At 35.6% G+C, this 16,544-nt stretch overlaps 1 protein-coding gene across 1 annotated transcript in view; it reads left to right on the forward strand.

Annotated features, from left to right (window-relative positions):
* Positions 1-16,544, forward strand: part of ADGRG7 (adhesion G protein-coupled receptor G7) — a 66,885-nt gene that overhangs the window by 44,486 nt on the left and 5,855 nt on the right. The window contains exons 13-15 of the mRNA XM_010966386.3: positions 241-337; positions 9,379-9,534; positions 11,607-11,763. Of these exons, the coding sequence (XP_010964688.2) occupies positions 241-337; positions 9,379-9,534; positions 11,607-11,763 (410 nt within the window). The remainder of the gene's footprint in view (positions 1-240; positions 338-9,378; positions 9,535-11,606; positions 11,764-16,544) is intronic.

Genomic DNA, 16,544 nt, shown 5'->3' on the forward strand with positions numbered 1-16,544 from the left:
TACAAGGAAATTGGAAATAGCACAGGGTTGGTAGGTATAACTATTAATAAAAGGGAAAGGAAAACACAGAAAAACGGCATCCACTGTTGACCTACAGTTGTAGGATCATTTAGTACACTGTGATAGTGAAAAGAACAATACATCCTGAAAAGGGTCAGATGTATAGTTCATTCATGGTGTTTTATAATTAATCCCAGTCTTGGGTAAATTATTAATTCTATGCCTCTCTTTGTTACATAGGAGTCCCAGCTATAGTGGTGGCTATGACAGTGGGAATTATTTATTCTCAGAATAAGAATAATTCACAGTGGGAATTGGAATACCGGCAAGAGAGAATGTAAGTTTGTATATTTTTAAATATCCATTTCTTTGATATAAGAGTGTAACTATTCAGTGACACTGAGTCCAAGTGTCCCTGTACATCTGCATCTCACTTTGTAATTGTCGTATTATGTGTCTATTTTAAATTCTTCAAGAACACATTATGTTTTAAATATGGTGACATGAAAATTTCCTATGATAAATCCTTTTGTAAAGCAAGTAACTACTTTCTTTTTAAAATTAAAGTACAGTCAGTTACAATGTGTCAATTTCTGGTGCACAGTACAATGCCCCAGTCATGCATATACATACATATATTTGTTTTCATATTCTTTTTCATTAAAGGTTATTACAAGATATTGAACACAGTTCCCTGTGCTATACAGCAGAAACTTTTGAAATCTGTGCCTCTAAATTTCTATATCTGAACTTTTTAATATTAACTTTGTCTTCTTTGATTAAGTCTGAAAATCGTAGTACACAAAACGTGTGATCCTTAGTAACCCCTTATCTTTGTTTTCTCGTCTAGAAATTGGGAATAACAATAATAGTAATACCTGCTCTGTGGTGACTATAAAGGGTCAAGCAAGTATGAAAAGATTCTATAACCTGCAGAGCACTCTCCATGCTTATGAACCAATCCTATATTGATATGATTATAATGCATATTTCATGACGATTTATCACACATAAATGCTCCCTGTGACTCCAGCATGAATAATTAACTGTCAGTAATGGAAGTACCTGTCTGTATGGTGTTTGCTTTTTTTTTTTTTTACATTTTTTTTTATTGAGTTATAGTCATTTTTCAATGTTGTGTCAAATTCCAGTGTAGAGCACAATTTTTCAGTTATACATGAACATACATATATTCATTGTCACATTTTTTTTCACAGTGAGCTACCACAAGATCTTGTATATATTTCCCTGTGCTTTACAGTATAATCTTGTTTATCTATTCTACATATGCCTGTCAGTACCTACAAATTTTGAACTCCCAGTCTGTCCCTTCCAAACCCCCTCCCCCTGGCAACCACAAGTTTGTATTCTATGTCTATGAGTCTGTTTTTGTTTTGTATTTATGTTCTTTTCTTCTTCTTTTTTTTTTTTTTAAATTCCACATATGAGTGATCTCATAGGGTATTTTTCTTTCTCTTTCTGGCTTACTTCACTTAGTGTTTGCTTTTTATGTGGGGAGACTGAAAAGGAAGCTGGACTGAACTATGTGTGTATTTTTGCTACCAAATGGCAACTGCTCTTTAATTTTTCCTCCCTTCTTATTTTATAATTTCAACCATTCTGATTCCCAGATTTTACCTTAAGTCCCAAACCAACTAAAATCAGAACAAAATCCCAGGGAAGGTTGTGGTGTCAGGATGCTTACCTGTTTCCAGGGCTGACCAAGACCAACTGTAGAATAGAGAGCTAACTGCCTGGCTTGATTTTAGGAGCCAAATACTCCAGACATTGTTGTCTCTGTTTAATTGGGGTTAAATACATTTTAATGAGTTTCAGAATTTTAACTCCATAGCTAGAGATCAGGAGTGGGATGCAAATATCTCATGGGAGAGGCCATTCATCTCAAATTGCATTATTATTAATTTCCTGCTCTAACCTAGCCACAGGGCTAGACCAACTTCTATAGAAGTCTTCAGGAGAAAGAAGCCCACTGTCTTAAATTTATTCACATCAAGCTGTAAATAATTGAGAGCAGATTTTTTCCTGAGTATAGTATTAGGTGTTAGGGAGGACACTAGGTGACTGATAATAAGAGTTGAGAAGAGAAGAAAGGATGTGTAATATCAGCTTCCTCTTGGGCTCTTATCCCCCACCTTTTACCCTATACACTTGCATCAAGGTCACATTTCTTCAGGGTATATTTAGAAGGAGGAAGGATTTTTTTGTTTTGTTTTGTTTTCTTGAGTTATCCTCCCAGAAGTCACACCTCAGTATACTCCCTACACCTCCACATGCCTCCCAGTTCTTCCAGTCTTACCTGAAAGCCCTAACCGAGTTCCCTTGACGTACTGCTGTCTCTGCAAGGGCCCAGTTAGGGGGTGACTGCAGGGCAGGCCACACTCCTCTTTGCTGTTCTGTCCCTCAGATCTCTGTACCACTATGTAGGTTGTTTCCTGACCAGCCTGAAGGGTTGAGGTAACCATGAGAAATTATAATACATGAGGGAGAAGTTTTTAGAAGCGTATGCTGTGTCTGCTAAAGCTGTCTTTCCCACGTTTCTTGACAAAGTCACCAAGAAGTTAAACACTTCATCCACTTCATCTGAGGCTCTCATCTGTGATGCTCTCCAGACCTCAGGTCCATGGGTTTTTTTGGATTCAACCTGGACTCTCCAATCTCAGTTCTAGAACTCCCACTTCTACAAGGGTTAATCTCCATGTAGGAACCATCTATCTCCTCAGCAGTCTGTTTCTCAAAATCTAGGTTATTAGATTCAGAATAACAAAGGGAGAGGCTCTTGAGAACAAATCCAGCATGGCTGTCTCTCCAAAAGATAGAGGAAGTGAGGAGGAGTCCCTTCCGAGTGCCCACCTCCTGATGGCCAGGGACATCCAGGTCTGTTTCCCATCCAGGTCTCCCCATCTGTGTGAGGTAACTGAGGAATCTTCCAGACATTTGTCTGCATACACACACAGACATGTCTATAGTACAAATACTAATTCTCAGAAAGTGTATTGTCTAAAGTTTAAGCAACTCAAGACTCATACTGATAAAAATAAATATTTGTCCAATGATTTCATAATTTGCAAGTCTGCCTTTATCCAATAGAGTTGGATTGTCCATTATCTTTATCTTTTCCTCCCCCTTTAAACTATATTTCTCTAGGCTGCCTGGATCAGAAATGTGTCCATCTTTTTAATTTAAAACTTTGATGGCCACTTGCTTAGTCACCAAAGAAGCTTCTAGAGATTTGAAAGTACTTCTCAGCAGGATTTTTTTTAACATTTTTTATTGATTTATAATCATTTTACAATGTTGTGTCAAATTCCAGTGTTCAGCACAATTTTTCAGTTATTCATGGACATATACACACTCATTGTCACATTTTTTTCTCTGTGAATTATCATAACATTTTGTGTATATTTCCCTGTGCTATACAGTGTAGTCTATTCTACAATTTTAAAATCCCAGTCTATCCCCTCCCACCCTCCACCCCCCTGGTAACCACAAGTCTGTATTCTCTGTCTGTGAGTCTATTTCTGTCCTTTATTTATGCTTTGGTTGGTTGGTTTGTTTGTTTTTGTTTTTGTTTTTTAGATTCCACATATGAGCGATCTCATATGGTATTTTTCTTTCTCTTTCTGGCTTACTTCACTTAGAATGACATTCTCCAGGAGCATCCATGTTGCTGCAAATGGCATTATGTTGTCGGTTTTTATGGCTGAGTAGTATTCCATTGTATAAATATACCACCTCTTCTTTATCCAGTCACCTGTTGATGGACATTTAGGCTGTTTCCATGTTTTGGCTATTGTAAATAGTGCTGCTATGAACATTGGGGTGCAGGTGTCATCCTGAAGTAGATTTCCTTCTGAATACAAGCCCAGGAGTGGGATTCCTGGGTCATATGGTAAGTCTATTCCTAGTCTTTTGAGGAATCTCCACACTGTTTTCCATAGTGGCTGCACCAAACTGCATTCCCACCAGCAGTGTAGGAGGGTTCCCCTTTCTCCACAGCCTCTCCAGCATTTGTCATTTGTGGATTTTTGAATGACGGCCATTCTGACTGGTGTGAGGTGATACCTCATTGTAGTTTTGATTTGCATTTCTCTGATAATTAGTGATATTGAGCATTTTTTCATGTGCTTTTTGATCATTTGTATGTCTTCCTTGGAGAATTGCTTGTTTAGGTCTTCTGCCCATTTTTGGATTGGGTTGTTTATTTTTTTCTTATTGAGTCGTATGAGCTGCTTATATATTCTGGAGATCAAGCCTTTGTCGGTTTCACTTGCAAAAATTTTCTCCCATTCCGTAGGTTTTCTTCTTGTTTTATTTCTGGTTTCCTTTGCTGTGCAGAAGCTTGTAAGTTTCATTAGGTCCCATTTGTTTATTCTTGCTTTTATTTCTTCTAGGAGATGATTTTTTAAATGTATGTCAGATAATGTTTTGCCTATGTTTTCCTCTAGGAGGTTTATTGTATCTTGTCTTATGTTTAAGTCTTTAATCCATTTTGAGTTGATTTTTGTATATGGTGTAAGGGAGTGTTCTAGCTTCATTGTTTTACATGCTGCTGTCCAGTTTTCCCAACACCATTTGCTGAAGAGACTGTCTTTATTCCAATGTATATTCTTGCCTCCTTTGTCAAAGATGAGTTGACCAAAAGTTTGTGGGTTCATTTCTGGGCTCTCTATTCTGTTCCATTGGTCTATATGTCTGTTTTGGTACCAATACCATGCTGTCTTGATGACTGTAGCTCTATAGTATTGTCTGAAGTCTGGGAGAGTTATTCCTCCAGCCTCTTTCTTTCTCTTCAGTAATGCTTTGGCAATTCTAGGTCTTTGATGGTTCCATATGAATTTTATTATGATTTTTTCTAGTTCTGTGAAATATGTCCTGGGTAATTGGATAGGGATTGCATTAAATCTGTAGATTGCCTTGGGCAGTGTGACCATTTTAACAATATTGATTCTTCCAATCCAAGAGCATGGAATATCTTTCCATTTTTTAAAGTCTTCTTTAATTTCCTTCATCAATGGTTTATAGTTTTCTGTGTATAATTCTTTCACCTCCTTGGTTAGATTTATTCTAACCAAGGTATTTTATTACTTTGGGTGCTATTTTAAAGGGGATTGTTTCTTTACTTTCTTCTTCTGTTGATTTATCGTTAGTGTAAAGAAATGCAACTGATTTTTGAACGTTAATTTTGTAACCTGCTACCTTGCTGAATTCTTCAATCAGCTCTAGTAGGTTTTGTGTGGACCTTTTAGGGTTTTCTATATATAGTAACATGTCATCAGCATATAATGACACTTTAACCTCTTCCTTTCCAATTTGGATCCCTTTTATTTCTTTCTCTTGCCTGACTGCTGTGGCTAGGACTTCCAGGACTATGTTGAATAGGAGTGGTGATAGTGGGCATCCTTGTCTTGTCCCAGATTTTAGTGGGAAGCTTTTGAGTTTTTCACCGTTGAGTACTATGCTGGCTGTAGGTTTGTCATATATAGCTTTTATTATGTTGAGATATGTTCCCTCTATACCCACTTTGGCGAGAGTTTTTATCATAAATGGGTGTTGAATTTTATCAAATGCTTTTTCTGCATCGATTGAGATGATCATGTGGTTTTTGTCCTTTCTCTTGTTAATGTGATGTATTACACTGATTGATTTGCGTACGTTGAACCAGCCTTGTGTCCCTGGGATGAACCCCACTTGGTCATGATGTATCATCTTTTTTATGTGTTGTTGGATTCTATTTGCTAAAATTTTGGTGAGGATTTTGGCGTCTATGTTCATCAGTGATATTGGCCTGTAATTCTCTTTTTTTGTAGTGTCTTTGCCTAGTTTTGGTATCAGGGTGATGGTGGCTTCATAGAATGAGTTTGGGAGTATTCCCTCCTTTTCAATCGTCTGGAAGAGTTTGAGAAAGACTGGTATGAGTTCTTCTTTGTATGTTTGGTAGAATTCCCCGGTGAAGCCGTCCGGTCCTGGACTTTTATTTGTAGGGAGGTTTTTAATTGCTATTTCTATTTCCTTTCTAGTGATCGGATTGTTCAAGCGTTCAGATTCTTCTTGATTCGGTTTTGGTGGACAGTATGTTTCCAGAAACTTGTCCATCTCCTCTAGGTTATCCAGTTTGGTTCCATATAGTTTTTCATAATATTCTCGTATGATATTCTGTATTTCTATTTTGTTTGTTGTAATTTCTCCATTTTCCTTTCTTATTTTGCTAATTTGTGCTCTCTCTTTTTTCTTCTTTGTGAGTTTGGCCAGAGGTTTGTCGATTTTATTTACTTTTTCAAAAAACCAGCTTTTGGTTTGGTTGATTTTTTCTATGGTCTTGTTAATCTCTATTGTATTTAATTCCTCTCTGATCTTTATTATTTCCTTCCTTCTGCTGCTTTTTGGGGCTTTTTGTTCTTCTTTTTCTAATTCATTCAGGTGGTGGGTTAAATTGTTTATTTGAGATTGTTCTTCTTTTTTGAGGAAGGCCTGTATCACTATAAACTTCCCTCTTAGCACTGCCTTTGCTGTGTCCCATAGGTTTTGAGTGGTTGTGCTTTCATTATCATTTGTCTCAAGGTATTTTTTAATTTCAGCTTTGATTTCCTCATTGATCCATTGCTTTTTCAATAACATATTGTTTAATCTCCATGCTTTCCTTTTTTTCTCCTTTGTTTCTCTGTTGTTGATTTCCAGTTTCATGGCATTGTGGTCAGTAAAGATGCTTGAGATAATTTCTGTCTTCTTAAAATTGTTGAGGTTTCTTTTGTGCCCAAGTACATGATCGATCCTGGAAAATGTTCCATGTGCACTTGAAAAGAATGTATATCCTATTTTTTGGGGGTGTAATGCTCTGAAAATATCCACCAAATCTAGTTTTTCTATTGTAGTATTTAATTTCTCTGTTGCCTTGTTTATTTTCTGTCTGGAAGATCTGTCTAGTGATGTTAATGCAGTGTTAAAATCTACAACTATGATTGTATTCCCATCAATATCCCCCTTTATCTCTGTTAGTAATTCTTGTATGTACTTAGGTGCTCCTATATTGGGTGCATATATATTAACGAGTGTAATATCCTCATCTTGTATCCCTCCTTTAATCATTATAAAATGTCCTTCTTTATCTTTCTTTATGGCCTTTGTTTTAAAGTCTATTTTGTCTGAAATCAGTACTGCAACACCTTCAGCAGGATTTTTTTAAAAGTCTTAGCCAAGTGCCTTCCTATTTCTTCTGGGGAATTGTGAGACTGAGGATGGCAGGAGGATTGTCCTCAGATGAAAGGACAGGGAAGCAGAAATCCTGGAGATAAACTTTGCTCTCTCTCACCATTTTATTTAAGGATGGACCTGTTCTGTCCATTAATAGGTTGGCGGCACTCCTTTTCATTTTTTGAATTCATTACAGAGACCTGAACATCTTCTCGGTTTCCTTCTAGATCATTCAGATTAGAATAGATTTATGATAATTTAAATTATACCGACATTGCAATATAAAACAATTTAGAAATCCTTTGGCATGAATAATAATGGTGTTTTACCTGCAGGGGAAAGAAAACATACATTAATTGATCGCTAAATATGTGCCAGGGCTTCTCACATTATTTTGTTAAGACCCAAATGCCTACCTGACACCTCCGCTTGGCTGTGCAGTAGGACATCCCCTGGTCTGCCTTCCCACATCTTCTCTTCCTGTCGTCTGCCCCAGCTCAGCTGATGGTGGTTCCATCCTTCCGGGTACTCAGGCCACAGACTTTGGAGTCACCCTTCATTCTCCTGTCTCTCACATCTAACCCATTAATAAATCCCTTTGCTTTACTTTTAAATACACCTGGAATCAGACTGTTTCTCAGCATCTCCTCTCCTGGTCGAAGCCACCAGATCATGGCAGTAGACTCCTAGCTGATTTCCTGCTTTTGTTCATGCTCTTCTCTTATCCCTACATCTAGCTAGAGTAACACTTTTAGACTAAAGACAGATCATGTCAAGTTTCTCCTTCTCGCCGAGAGTACATGCAATCACCTGTAAAGCCCTGACGTAATTTGCATCTTTTCACTAATCTTATCTACTTACATACTCTGTTCTAATAACACTAGCCTCTTTGCTGTTTCTTAAGCTCTCAACCTAGAGCCTTTGCACTTGCTGTTCCCTCTGCCTAAAACACCCTTCCCCCTCATCTACTTCAGATCTTTATTCAAATATTACTTTTTTCCATAAGGGTTTTCCTGACCACTCTATTTAAAATGAAACACTCCCTCCCCTGCTCCCCTGTGCACACACCCAGACACACAGACACACATATACAGATCCATAGTAATGCCTACCCTTATTATTATCTGCCTTATTTTTCTCCACAGCACTTGCTCCCATCTGATATAGTATATATTTTATTAATTTGTTAGTTTTATCTATTTCTCTGCACTAGAAGAAATTCACTAAAGAAAAGATTTTTGGTTTTTCATTCATTATTAATGTTTGGGTATAGAGAACAATGTCTGGCCCATAGCATGTACTCTGTAAATACTTATTAAATGAATGGATTTATTCTTACATCAAGGCCAGGAGATGATTACTACACCTCACAGATGAGAAACTGCCCCCCGCAAAAACCACCACCACCAATAACAAAAAAGCAAAAACAGATGTGGTGAGGTTAAAGAACTATTCAAATGTTTTTAAAACATTAAACTTTAAAAATGCCCATTAATAAGAGACTATTTAAGTAATTTACAGTATAATAAAATAATGGAATAATACGCAGCTGTGAAAAATAATGAGGACAGTCTTTATATTCTGATATGGAATGATTCTAAGATATTTTGTTAAGTAAGATATAGAAGTATTATATGTTATCATTTGCTTAAAAATCAGGAAAAGATACACTTTTGCTGATGCATGCATAGCCTAATTCTGAAAGAATACACAGGAAACATTGATTACCACTGAGATTAAAAAAAAAAAACAACTGGGTGACTAGGGATAGTTGTAGGAGGGGGTGTTGTCTCTCTATGATGATTTGTACCTTTAAAATGTTGAGCCATCTGGGTATGCTACATATTCAAAAATAAAACAATAACTTGCCTAAAGTCAGACACCTAGTAAGTGACAGAGAGTGACATTTAAATTTAAGACTGCCTGACTCAAAAGCCACTTAATTTTCACTAGTCAATACTGTCTCATAGAGAAATAGTGCAAAACCAATGCATTTTATTTTTCTAGTGGGTTAAATTCTTGAAAATCATCTCAAATATATAGAAGGTGAAGGGATATTGACTTTCAGCATGTCTTTCAGTCGAGTGGATGTCAGTAGTGTTAACACCATAGAGAAGAGTTTGTGTACCTTTTATAGTCTGCTGAAATCATTTCTTTTTCTCTCCTTAGCTGCTGGCTGGCAGTTGAAGAAGGCAATGGTTTTATAACAAGTCCGTTGTTGTGGTCATTCATCGTACCTGTGACCATTATCCTCATCAGCAATGTAGTAATATTTATTATCATCTTAGTCAAAGTGCTGTGGAAGAATAACCAGAATCTGACGAGGTAAGATTCCCAGTGAATGAGAAGCTGGCAGGCGTGACTCAGCTATGACATAGTAAGCACAGTAACACATCCCCACTCCTAGAAGAGTTTCAGACCCTGGGGCAATGGCAGGGATATGTGGTTTTTAGGACAGATTTTCTCTTAAACTTGTCTCGGAAAGTGGATCTTCTCATCTTCCAACATCAAGACTACAGTGTGGGTCTGTTGCATTACATAACATGCTTCTGTGCTATATGAGCCCAACTGAAAACTAAATCCAAAGACATCAAGAAAAAATTTCTCCCCCCACCCCAAATATTCAGGAACTCAGAGTTGAATAATTAAAAATATAAGAGAATTGTGAGGGGATGCTGGTAACTGTATTTTCACTTTATGAACTAGAAACTGGGTTATATTTTACATGTGTTACTTGAATCACATAATAGCTTTACATTTTAAAAAATGTGTTGCAAACATAAACATTGGGAGATTTCACTTAAAATTATATTTCCTCTTGAAAAAAATTGGACAATCTGGCAACATTGGGTCCATATTTCCCATCAAGATGGGGTGTGTGGTCTCTGGTTTGTCAGTTTTCATGTCGACTGCTTCTCTCCTGTCTGTAACCTTTCTGACCTCCAGTAGGCATTTTCATGGTCATCCCTGATAAACAGAAAGACCTTTCAGTTGGAGAGACAGAGGACAGAAACTGTTAAACATGTACATCCCCCTCCCCACCTCCATCTCCCACAGCATGGATTGGTTAGAACACAGTTCTATGAATTCAGGCTTAATTGTACAGACTCTTCTTATGTCAAGTAGACTTACTATAAGCACATCTGTGACCTTTGTTGGACACCAAATAGATCCATTTGAATGAACAGATGGGTGAAAACAACCATCATTAGCAGGAACGTAATCTTAAATGTGTACTTTACCAGTCAAGAGTCTCATTTTTCCTATATAAATTAGAGCCCATGTTGAGGGGAAATATGGGAAAAAGATATCACTGATAACCTTTCAAACCTATGTTTTATTAGCAATGCAGGAAAACTGTGGTACAGTCTTGTTAGCCTAATTGCAAATTAGATTATATTTCCTGTATACAAAACAGTATCAGTTTGGCCACAGAAGTCAACCAAATTTGTATTTCTAAATTTTGGCTGATAGCTCATGGTTCTTAAATTGGCTTGGTGACAGTGAAGATCAGGTTACAATTTAATTGTTTAACAAATTATCTTCTATGTATCAATTAGCTTTTGCTGCATAACAAACTATCCCCAAACTTAGTGGCTTAGAATGACCAATGCTTATTATTTGTCATAAATTTGAATGTTGGTCAAGTAGTTGTTCTGGTCTTGGCTGGCTTGAATGCTGATGGATAATCTAGGATGATATACTTTCATGCCTGATGGTTGGTGGTTGGCTGGTAACTGCTCACTTGGGAAAGCTCATCTCTGCTCCATGTGGTCTCTCATCCTCTATTAGACCAGTCCAGCCAGGCTTCTTACCATAGTGCTCTCAGGGTTCCAAAGAGCAATAAGAAAAGTCATGCTCTAATGAGCAGAATGCTTTCAAGCATCTGTGGAACAAATGCCAGTGTCCCACTGGTCAAAATAAGTCTTATGGCCAAACTCAGATTCTAGGGATACAGACTTACCATGACAGGGAAGAAGATCAATCTACATTTTGATAACTTTTCATTCCTATATCAGCCTATGGCATGGGAAGGTCCCAGATGCCCCCAAAAGGAATTTCTTACTGGCTGATCAGTAGTAATAATCACTAAAATAAAATTCTATTTTAAAGAACAAGTTGATTCTTTGTGAAATTTGCCTGCAATAGTATTTAAGGAACTGTTTATGCCTGAGCTTTTAAGTGTATTCCTTTATTAGTATATTTATTTATTCTGTATTTTATCCAGAGTGCCATAGGTATAGGAATAACATCTTTTTTCCACCTGAGACATATATTGTTCAGTGAATAGTGTATATGGGCAGCTAAATATGTATTCTCAATAGGAGGGTAACAGTGATATTAATAAGTACAAAGCTGCATGAACCATATTTTCTTTCTTGCCTTCTCTTACCTAGCACAAAGAAGGTTTCATCCATAAGGAAGATTCTTAGCACATTATCTATTGCGGTTGTTTTTGGAATTACCTGGATTCTGGCATACTTAATGCTAATTGGTGATGATAGTGTCATGATTGTCTTCAGCTACATATTCTGCCTTTTCAACACTACTCAGGTATGGTGTGCATTAGTCTAAGAGTAGCAGCCATCGGGTGGTGGAGATGATACCACACTGGACCAAAGTTTTATTATCTTAAAACTCCCTCAAGGTCATTGCTTAGTTACCTTTAGGAGACTATTTTTAATACACTTTGTTAGGGAAGGGGAAAAATAGCTTTTTATGACTAACCTACTATATCTTTTCCTGAGCCTGGAGTTCATAGAATGTAATTGCAGTAGGGTTGGACCATGTTAGTCCCTCTTCTCTGACCAGGAGAGATTTTGTTGAGCAACTAGCTTGGGAAATATCTCCTGTCCCTTTCCTTGATACAACAGGTTCATAGCAGGTTCTCACAGTGACTGGTGTGGTGCATGTTACAGTGATTCCTGGAACTTGGACCTCTGTTGGGTTTGCTGAATTTTTTCTTTGTCTCTTTTTTGAAATTTTATGATTATTTATCTTATCTTTAAAAAACTTTACTGGAATAATTGGGAATAACTGACAACTATATTTCTGTATTTTAAAGTTTACAACTTGACAATTTGATACACATATACATGTTGAATGATTACCAAGATCAAAATAACACATCCATCACCTCACAGTTAATAATGTGTGTGTGTATGTGATGATAATGCTTAACTACTTGGCAACTTTTAAATACACAATACTATATTAACTATAGTTACCATGCTGTACATTAGATCCTTATTCTTCTAATAATGGAAAAATTTGTACTCTTTGACTTACATTATCCTGCTTACCTCTCCTCCTAGCCATAGGCAACCATCATTCTATTATCTGTTTCTGTGAAATTGGCTTTAAAAAAAAATTCCACATGTTAGTGATACCAGATAGTATTTGTCATTCTCTGGCTTATATCATTTATCATAATGCCTTCCAGGTTCATCTGTATTGTCACAAGTGGCAGGATTTCTTTCTTTTCATTGGCTGAATAATATTCCATGTTTATATCTATCATGCATTTTCTTTATCTGTTCATCCATCAAAGGACATTTAGGTTGTTTCCATATCTTGGCTATTGTGAATAATGCTGGAGTGAACATGGGTGTGAAGTTTTCTCTTCAAGATGATGATTTCAAATTTTAGGATAATTTTTTTTCTATTTCTGTGAAAAACACCATTGGAATTTTGATAGGGGTTGTATCAAATCTTTAGATTACTTTGGGTAAAAGAAAATTTTCGCAGTATTAGTTTTTTCAACCCTAGAACATGGATATCTTTCCATTTGTTTTTGTCTTCTTCAGTCTTTTTCATCAATGCCATGGTTTTCAGTGTCTAGGTTTACCCTTGGTTTAATCTATTTCTAAGTACTTCATTGTTTTGACATGATTCTAAGTGGCATTGATTTCATAAAGGAAGATTTATATCCTTTTTTTCTTTGGGAACCATGCTATTAATACCTTGGGAGCATCTGCTATAAGAATATTTAGACTAAGGGTTGTGGTCACCTTCTGATTTTCATCATGGCAAAAATATAGATAAATCAAAATGGGAGGTGAAAATAAAAATAATTCTGTTTGACCTCATAATGTTTTTCTTTTTATTCTTTTGTATTTGTGTGTTATTTGTGGAGAGTGTCAGAACTTTAAAATAAAGCAAGGAGGCATTATTCAGAGACTTGGAATCAGGGATTTCTTTCTGTGCTTCTTACTTTATGCCTCCTCCCATAGCAAATACTGCTGTTTACTCTGTTGAAAAGTATTACAAAGGTTTGTCTCTCTTTATATAGAGTTTCTTAGCTGGCAAACTGAATTATATTTCAATATAATGAAAGTACCATTCTTTTACTTATTTATTTATTTAATTGAGGTATAGTTGATTCACAATATTGTATACGTTTCAAGTGTTTAGCATAGTGATTCACAATTTTTAAAGGTTATACTCCATTTATAGTTATTTAAAATATTGGCTATATATTCTCTGTACTCTACAATATACCCGTGTAGCTTATTTGTTTTGTATATGGTAGTTTGTACCTCTTAATCCCCTACCCCTATGTTGCCCCTCCTCCCCTTCTCTCTCCCCACTGATAACCACTAGGTTGTCATATTCACTAGTTTGTTTTATTTTTTAGTGTTTTCATTTTCTTTGGGTATATGCCCAGGAGTGGAATTGGTGGATCATACGGTAGTTCTATTTTTCATTTCTCGAGGAACCTCCATACTGTTTTCCATAGTGGCTGCACCAATTTATATTCCCACCAACAATGGAAAGTACCCTTCTTTTAAAGTACGCCCCCACCTCATACCGGGATCACTTGTGTGAACAAATGTGATCACTGGACCACCTTCGTGAGGCATGAAAAAGTGCTCCTTAGTAAAGGTTCTCTCCTTAAGCGCCAGACCTCTAACCCTGAAAGCAAAGGGATGATTCCTAAAATTTTACATAGACTGTTATTAGCTTAAAAAAATTACGATTTAATATTTATTTGTGATTACCTTCTGGCAATACTTCTGTATGTCACATACGTACTTTTTAAAGGTGTTATAGTTTTCAAATAATTTTTTATAAAACCTTATTTACCTTTAACTTGTTCATCAAAGCCTGAGAAAGTCTTTATAAAATTCCCGTTGTCACTTATTTTTCTACTAGTTTTTCTTATAGCATTTAGCTGTTTGTCTTTATACAGTTTAATGCCATATTATCATGTTTCTAAAATTTATGAATGTTGTATATTTCTGATGCATTATACCTTTTATCAGTATAATGAGTCACTCCCAGTCCCATTTTATTTTGAAATCTAATTTTTTGTGTATTAATATAGCAACTTCTAATTTGCTTTTATTTGATTTTATCTAGTCTAATTATGCTAGTTCTTTTGTCTTTAAACTTTGTGTCATTTTGTTTTTTACTTACCTCTTTTTAGACCCCATACATTTAGATTTGTATTTTTATAATCATTTTCTCATTGTTTTTCCATTTCATTTAAAAAGTTAACCTTTTATCTTTTTAGCTAAATATTAGCTATCAAAACAGATATGTTTGGTCTTATTCTGACATCTTATTTCCCTTTTTCACATGTATCCATGATTTCTTCCTTAGTTTTACATACTGTGCTATATAAATTATATTTTCTTTTACTTAGCCTTCTCTTATTATTAGAACATTTTCATCCTGTTAATTATTTTTGTTTATTATCTGTTACTACAATTTATGAAACAATTTTCAATTTCCAGAGTAAAACATTGTGTTTTGATCATTCTCTTTAAAGGTAATAGTATGAACACAATTTAGCTGCTTCTTGTCTCCTGGTTTTACTGGTACAATTTAAAATTTATCAAACAATTATTATTATTAAATTATATTGTCTACATTATTTTCTTTCAAGGAATATTTATAACATTTGGATTTTGTTTGATAATTATGCTAGTTGCATTCTGTTATAGTTAAATAGTTTCAGTGTCTTTTGCCAGCCCTTCTATATTGGAATGTCCTATTATTTTGACTTTTAAATTTTAATGAATTTCTCATTAATGATAGAGTATTTTTGAGTAATTGTTTAATGGATAGTTAGTAAATAATGAAGATTTTCCTAGCTGATAGTTTTTCTTTAGGTACCATGACTTGTGAACCTCAAATTAGTTTGGCATTTAATTCTTGGCAATAATCTTTTTTTTTATTGAAATTCTATAGACTTACTGAGATATTACCTTGTGAGAAAAAAATCTTAGAAAGGTCAGAATTCTTTTTATTTAAAAATTTTTTTTGGTTCTCCTCACTTTTATTTCATCCCTTAGAATTCTTTTTGGAAATAATTTTGGACTCATAAGAGGTTATAAAAATAATACAGAGAGTTCCTATGTAGCCTTCACCCAGCTCTTCCAATGATAACATCTTATGTAACTATAATATATAATCAAACCCAGGAAACTGACATTGGTACAATCCACATACATTATTTACTTACAGGCTTTAATCCCTTGAAATGATGGCTTTATTAATTTAACTATGAATTAAATAAATACATATATTTTTATCAAATAAAATAGAATTATTGTAGTTTTGTAAATTCTTTTGTCCCTTTTTCCCTTGTACTCAAAAGTTAACTTTTCAGGTGTACAAGTTTCATCTCCTCAACTAGATAATCAGTTCTATAGTGCAAGAAACATGCTTGTGTGATTCTTTCACAGTAGATGAAAAGCCAGGTGAAATAGTGTACACCACAAAGAGGATGCTTCTCTAGAGACCAGATTTTTCATGTCCCCCAAACAAAACTTCTCTCCCTTGAACAATCAGGTTGGCCAGTGACTACTTTTGTCCTTCTGAAGTCCATGTCCCCTTGCACGCTTCCTTGTGTCATTAAAGCCTTCTTCTGAGGAGGTAGGTACCACCTGTTGGGTATATAAGTTTATCTTCCTGCTTTTGGCCAGAGAACTCATCTATCTCTTGCCAATATGTATTGATTTTCTTAGCCAAACTCTCAGAGTTATCTCACCGGAGCACTAGAAGTCTCCTATATCAGTATTTCTAGGGTATGATTCAGGAAATACATCCTTTTAAGGCTTGGGGCCCTATAGCTGCCAACCTGGGAGACATCCATGGATTTTTAAAAAATAACTTTTTATTTTGAAATAGTTTAATACAAGAAGTTGCAAAAATAGTACAGAGTTCCTATGTACCCTTTGGCCAGCTTTCCCCTATGATAATATCCTATATAACATCACCAAAATCAAGAAATGAACTTTGGCACAATACTCTCAACTCAACTATAGATGTTTTTGATCTGTTTTTTTCCCACAAAGGATATTAATGGGAAGTTACAACAGGGGTCT

This window comes from Camelus bactrianus, chromosome 1 (genome assembly GCF_048773025.1).
Source record: "Camelus bactrianus isolate YW-2024 breed Bactrian camel chromosome 1, ASM4877302v1, whole genome shotgun sequence".
NCBI lineage: Eukaryota > Metazoa > Chordata > Mammalia > Artiodactyla > Camelidae > Camelus > Camelus bactrianus.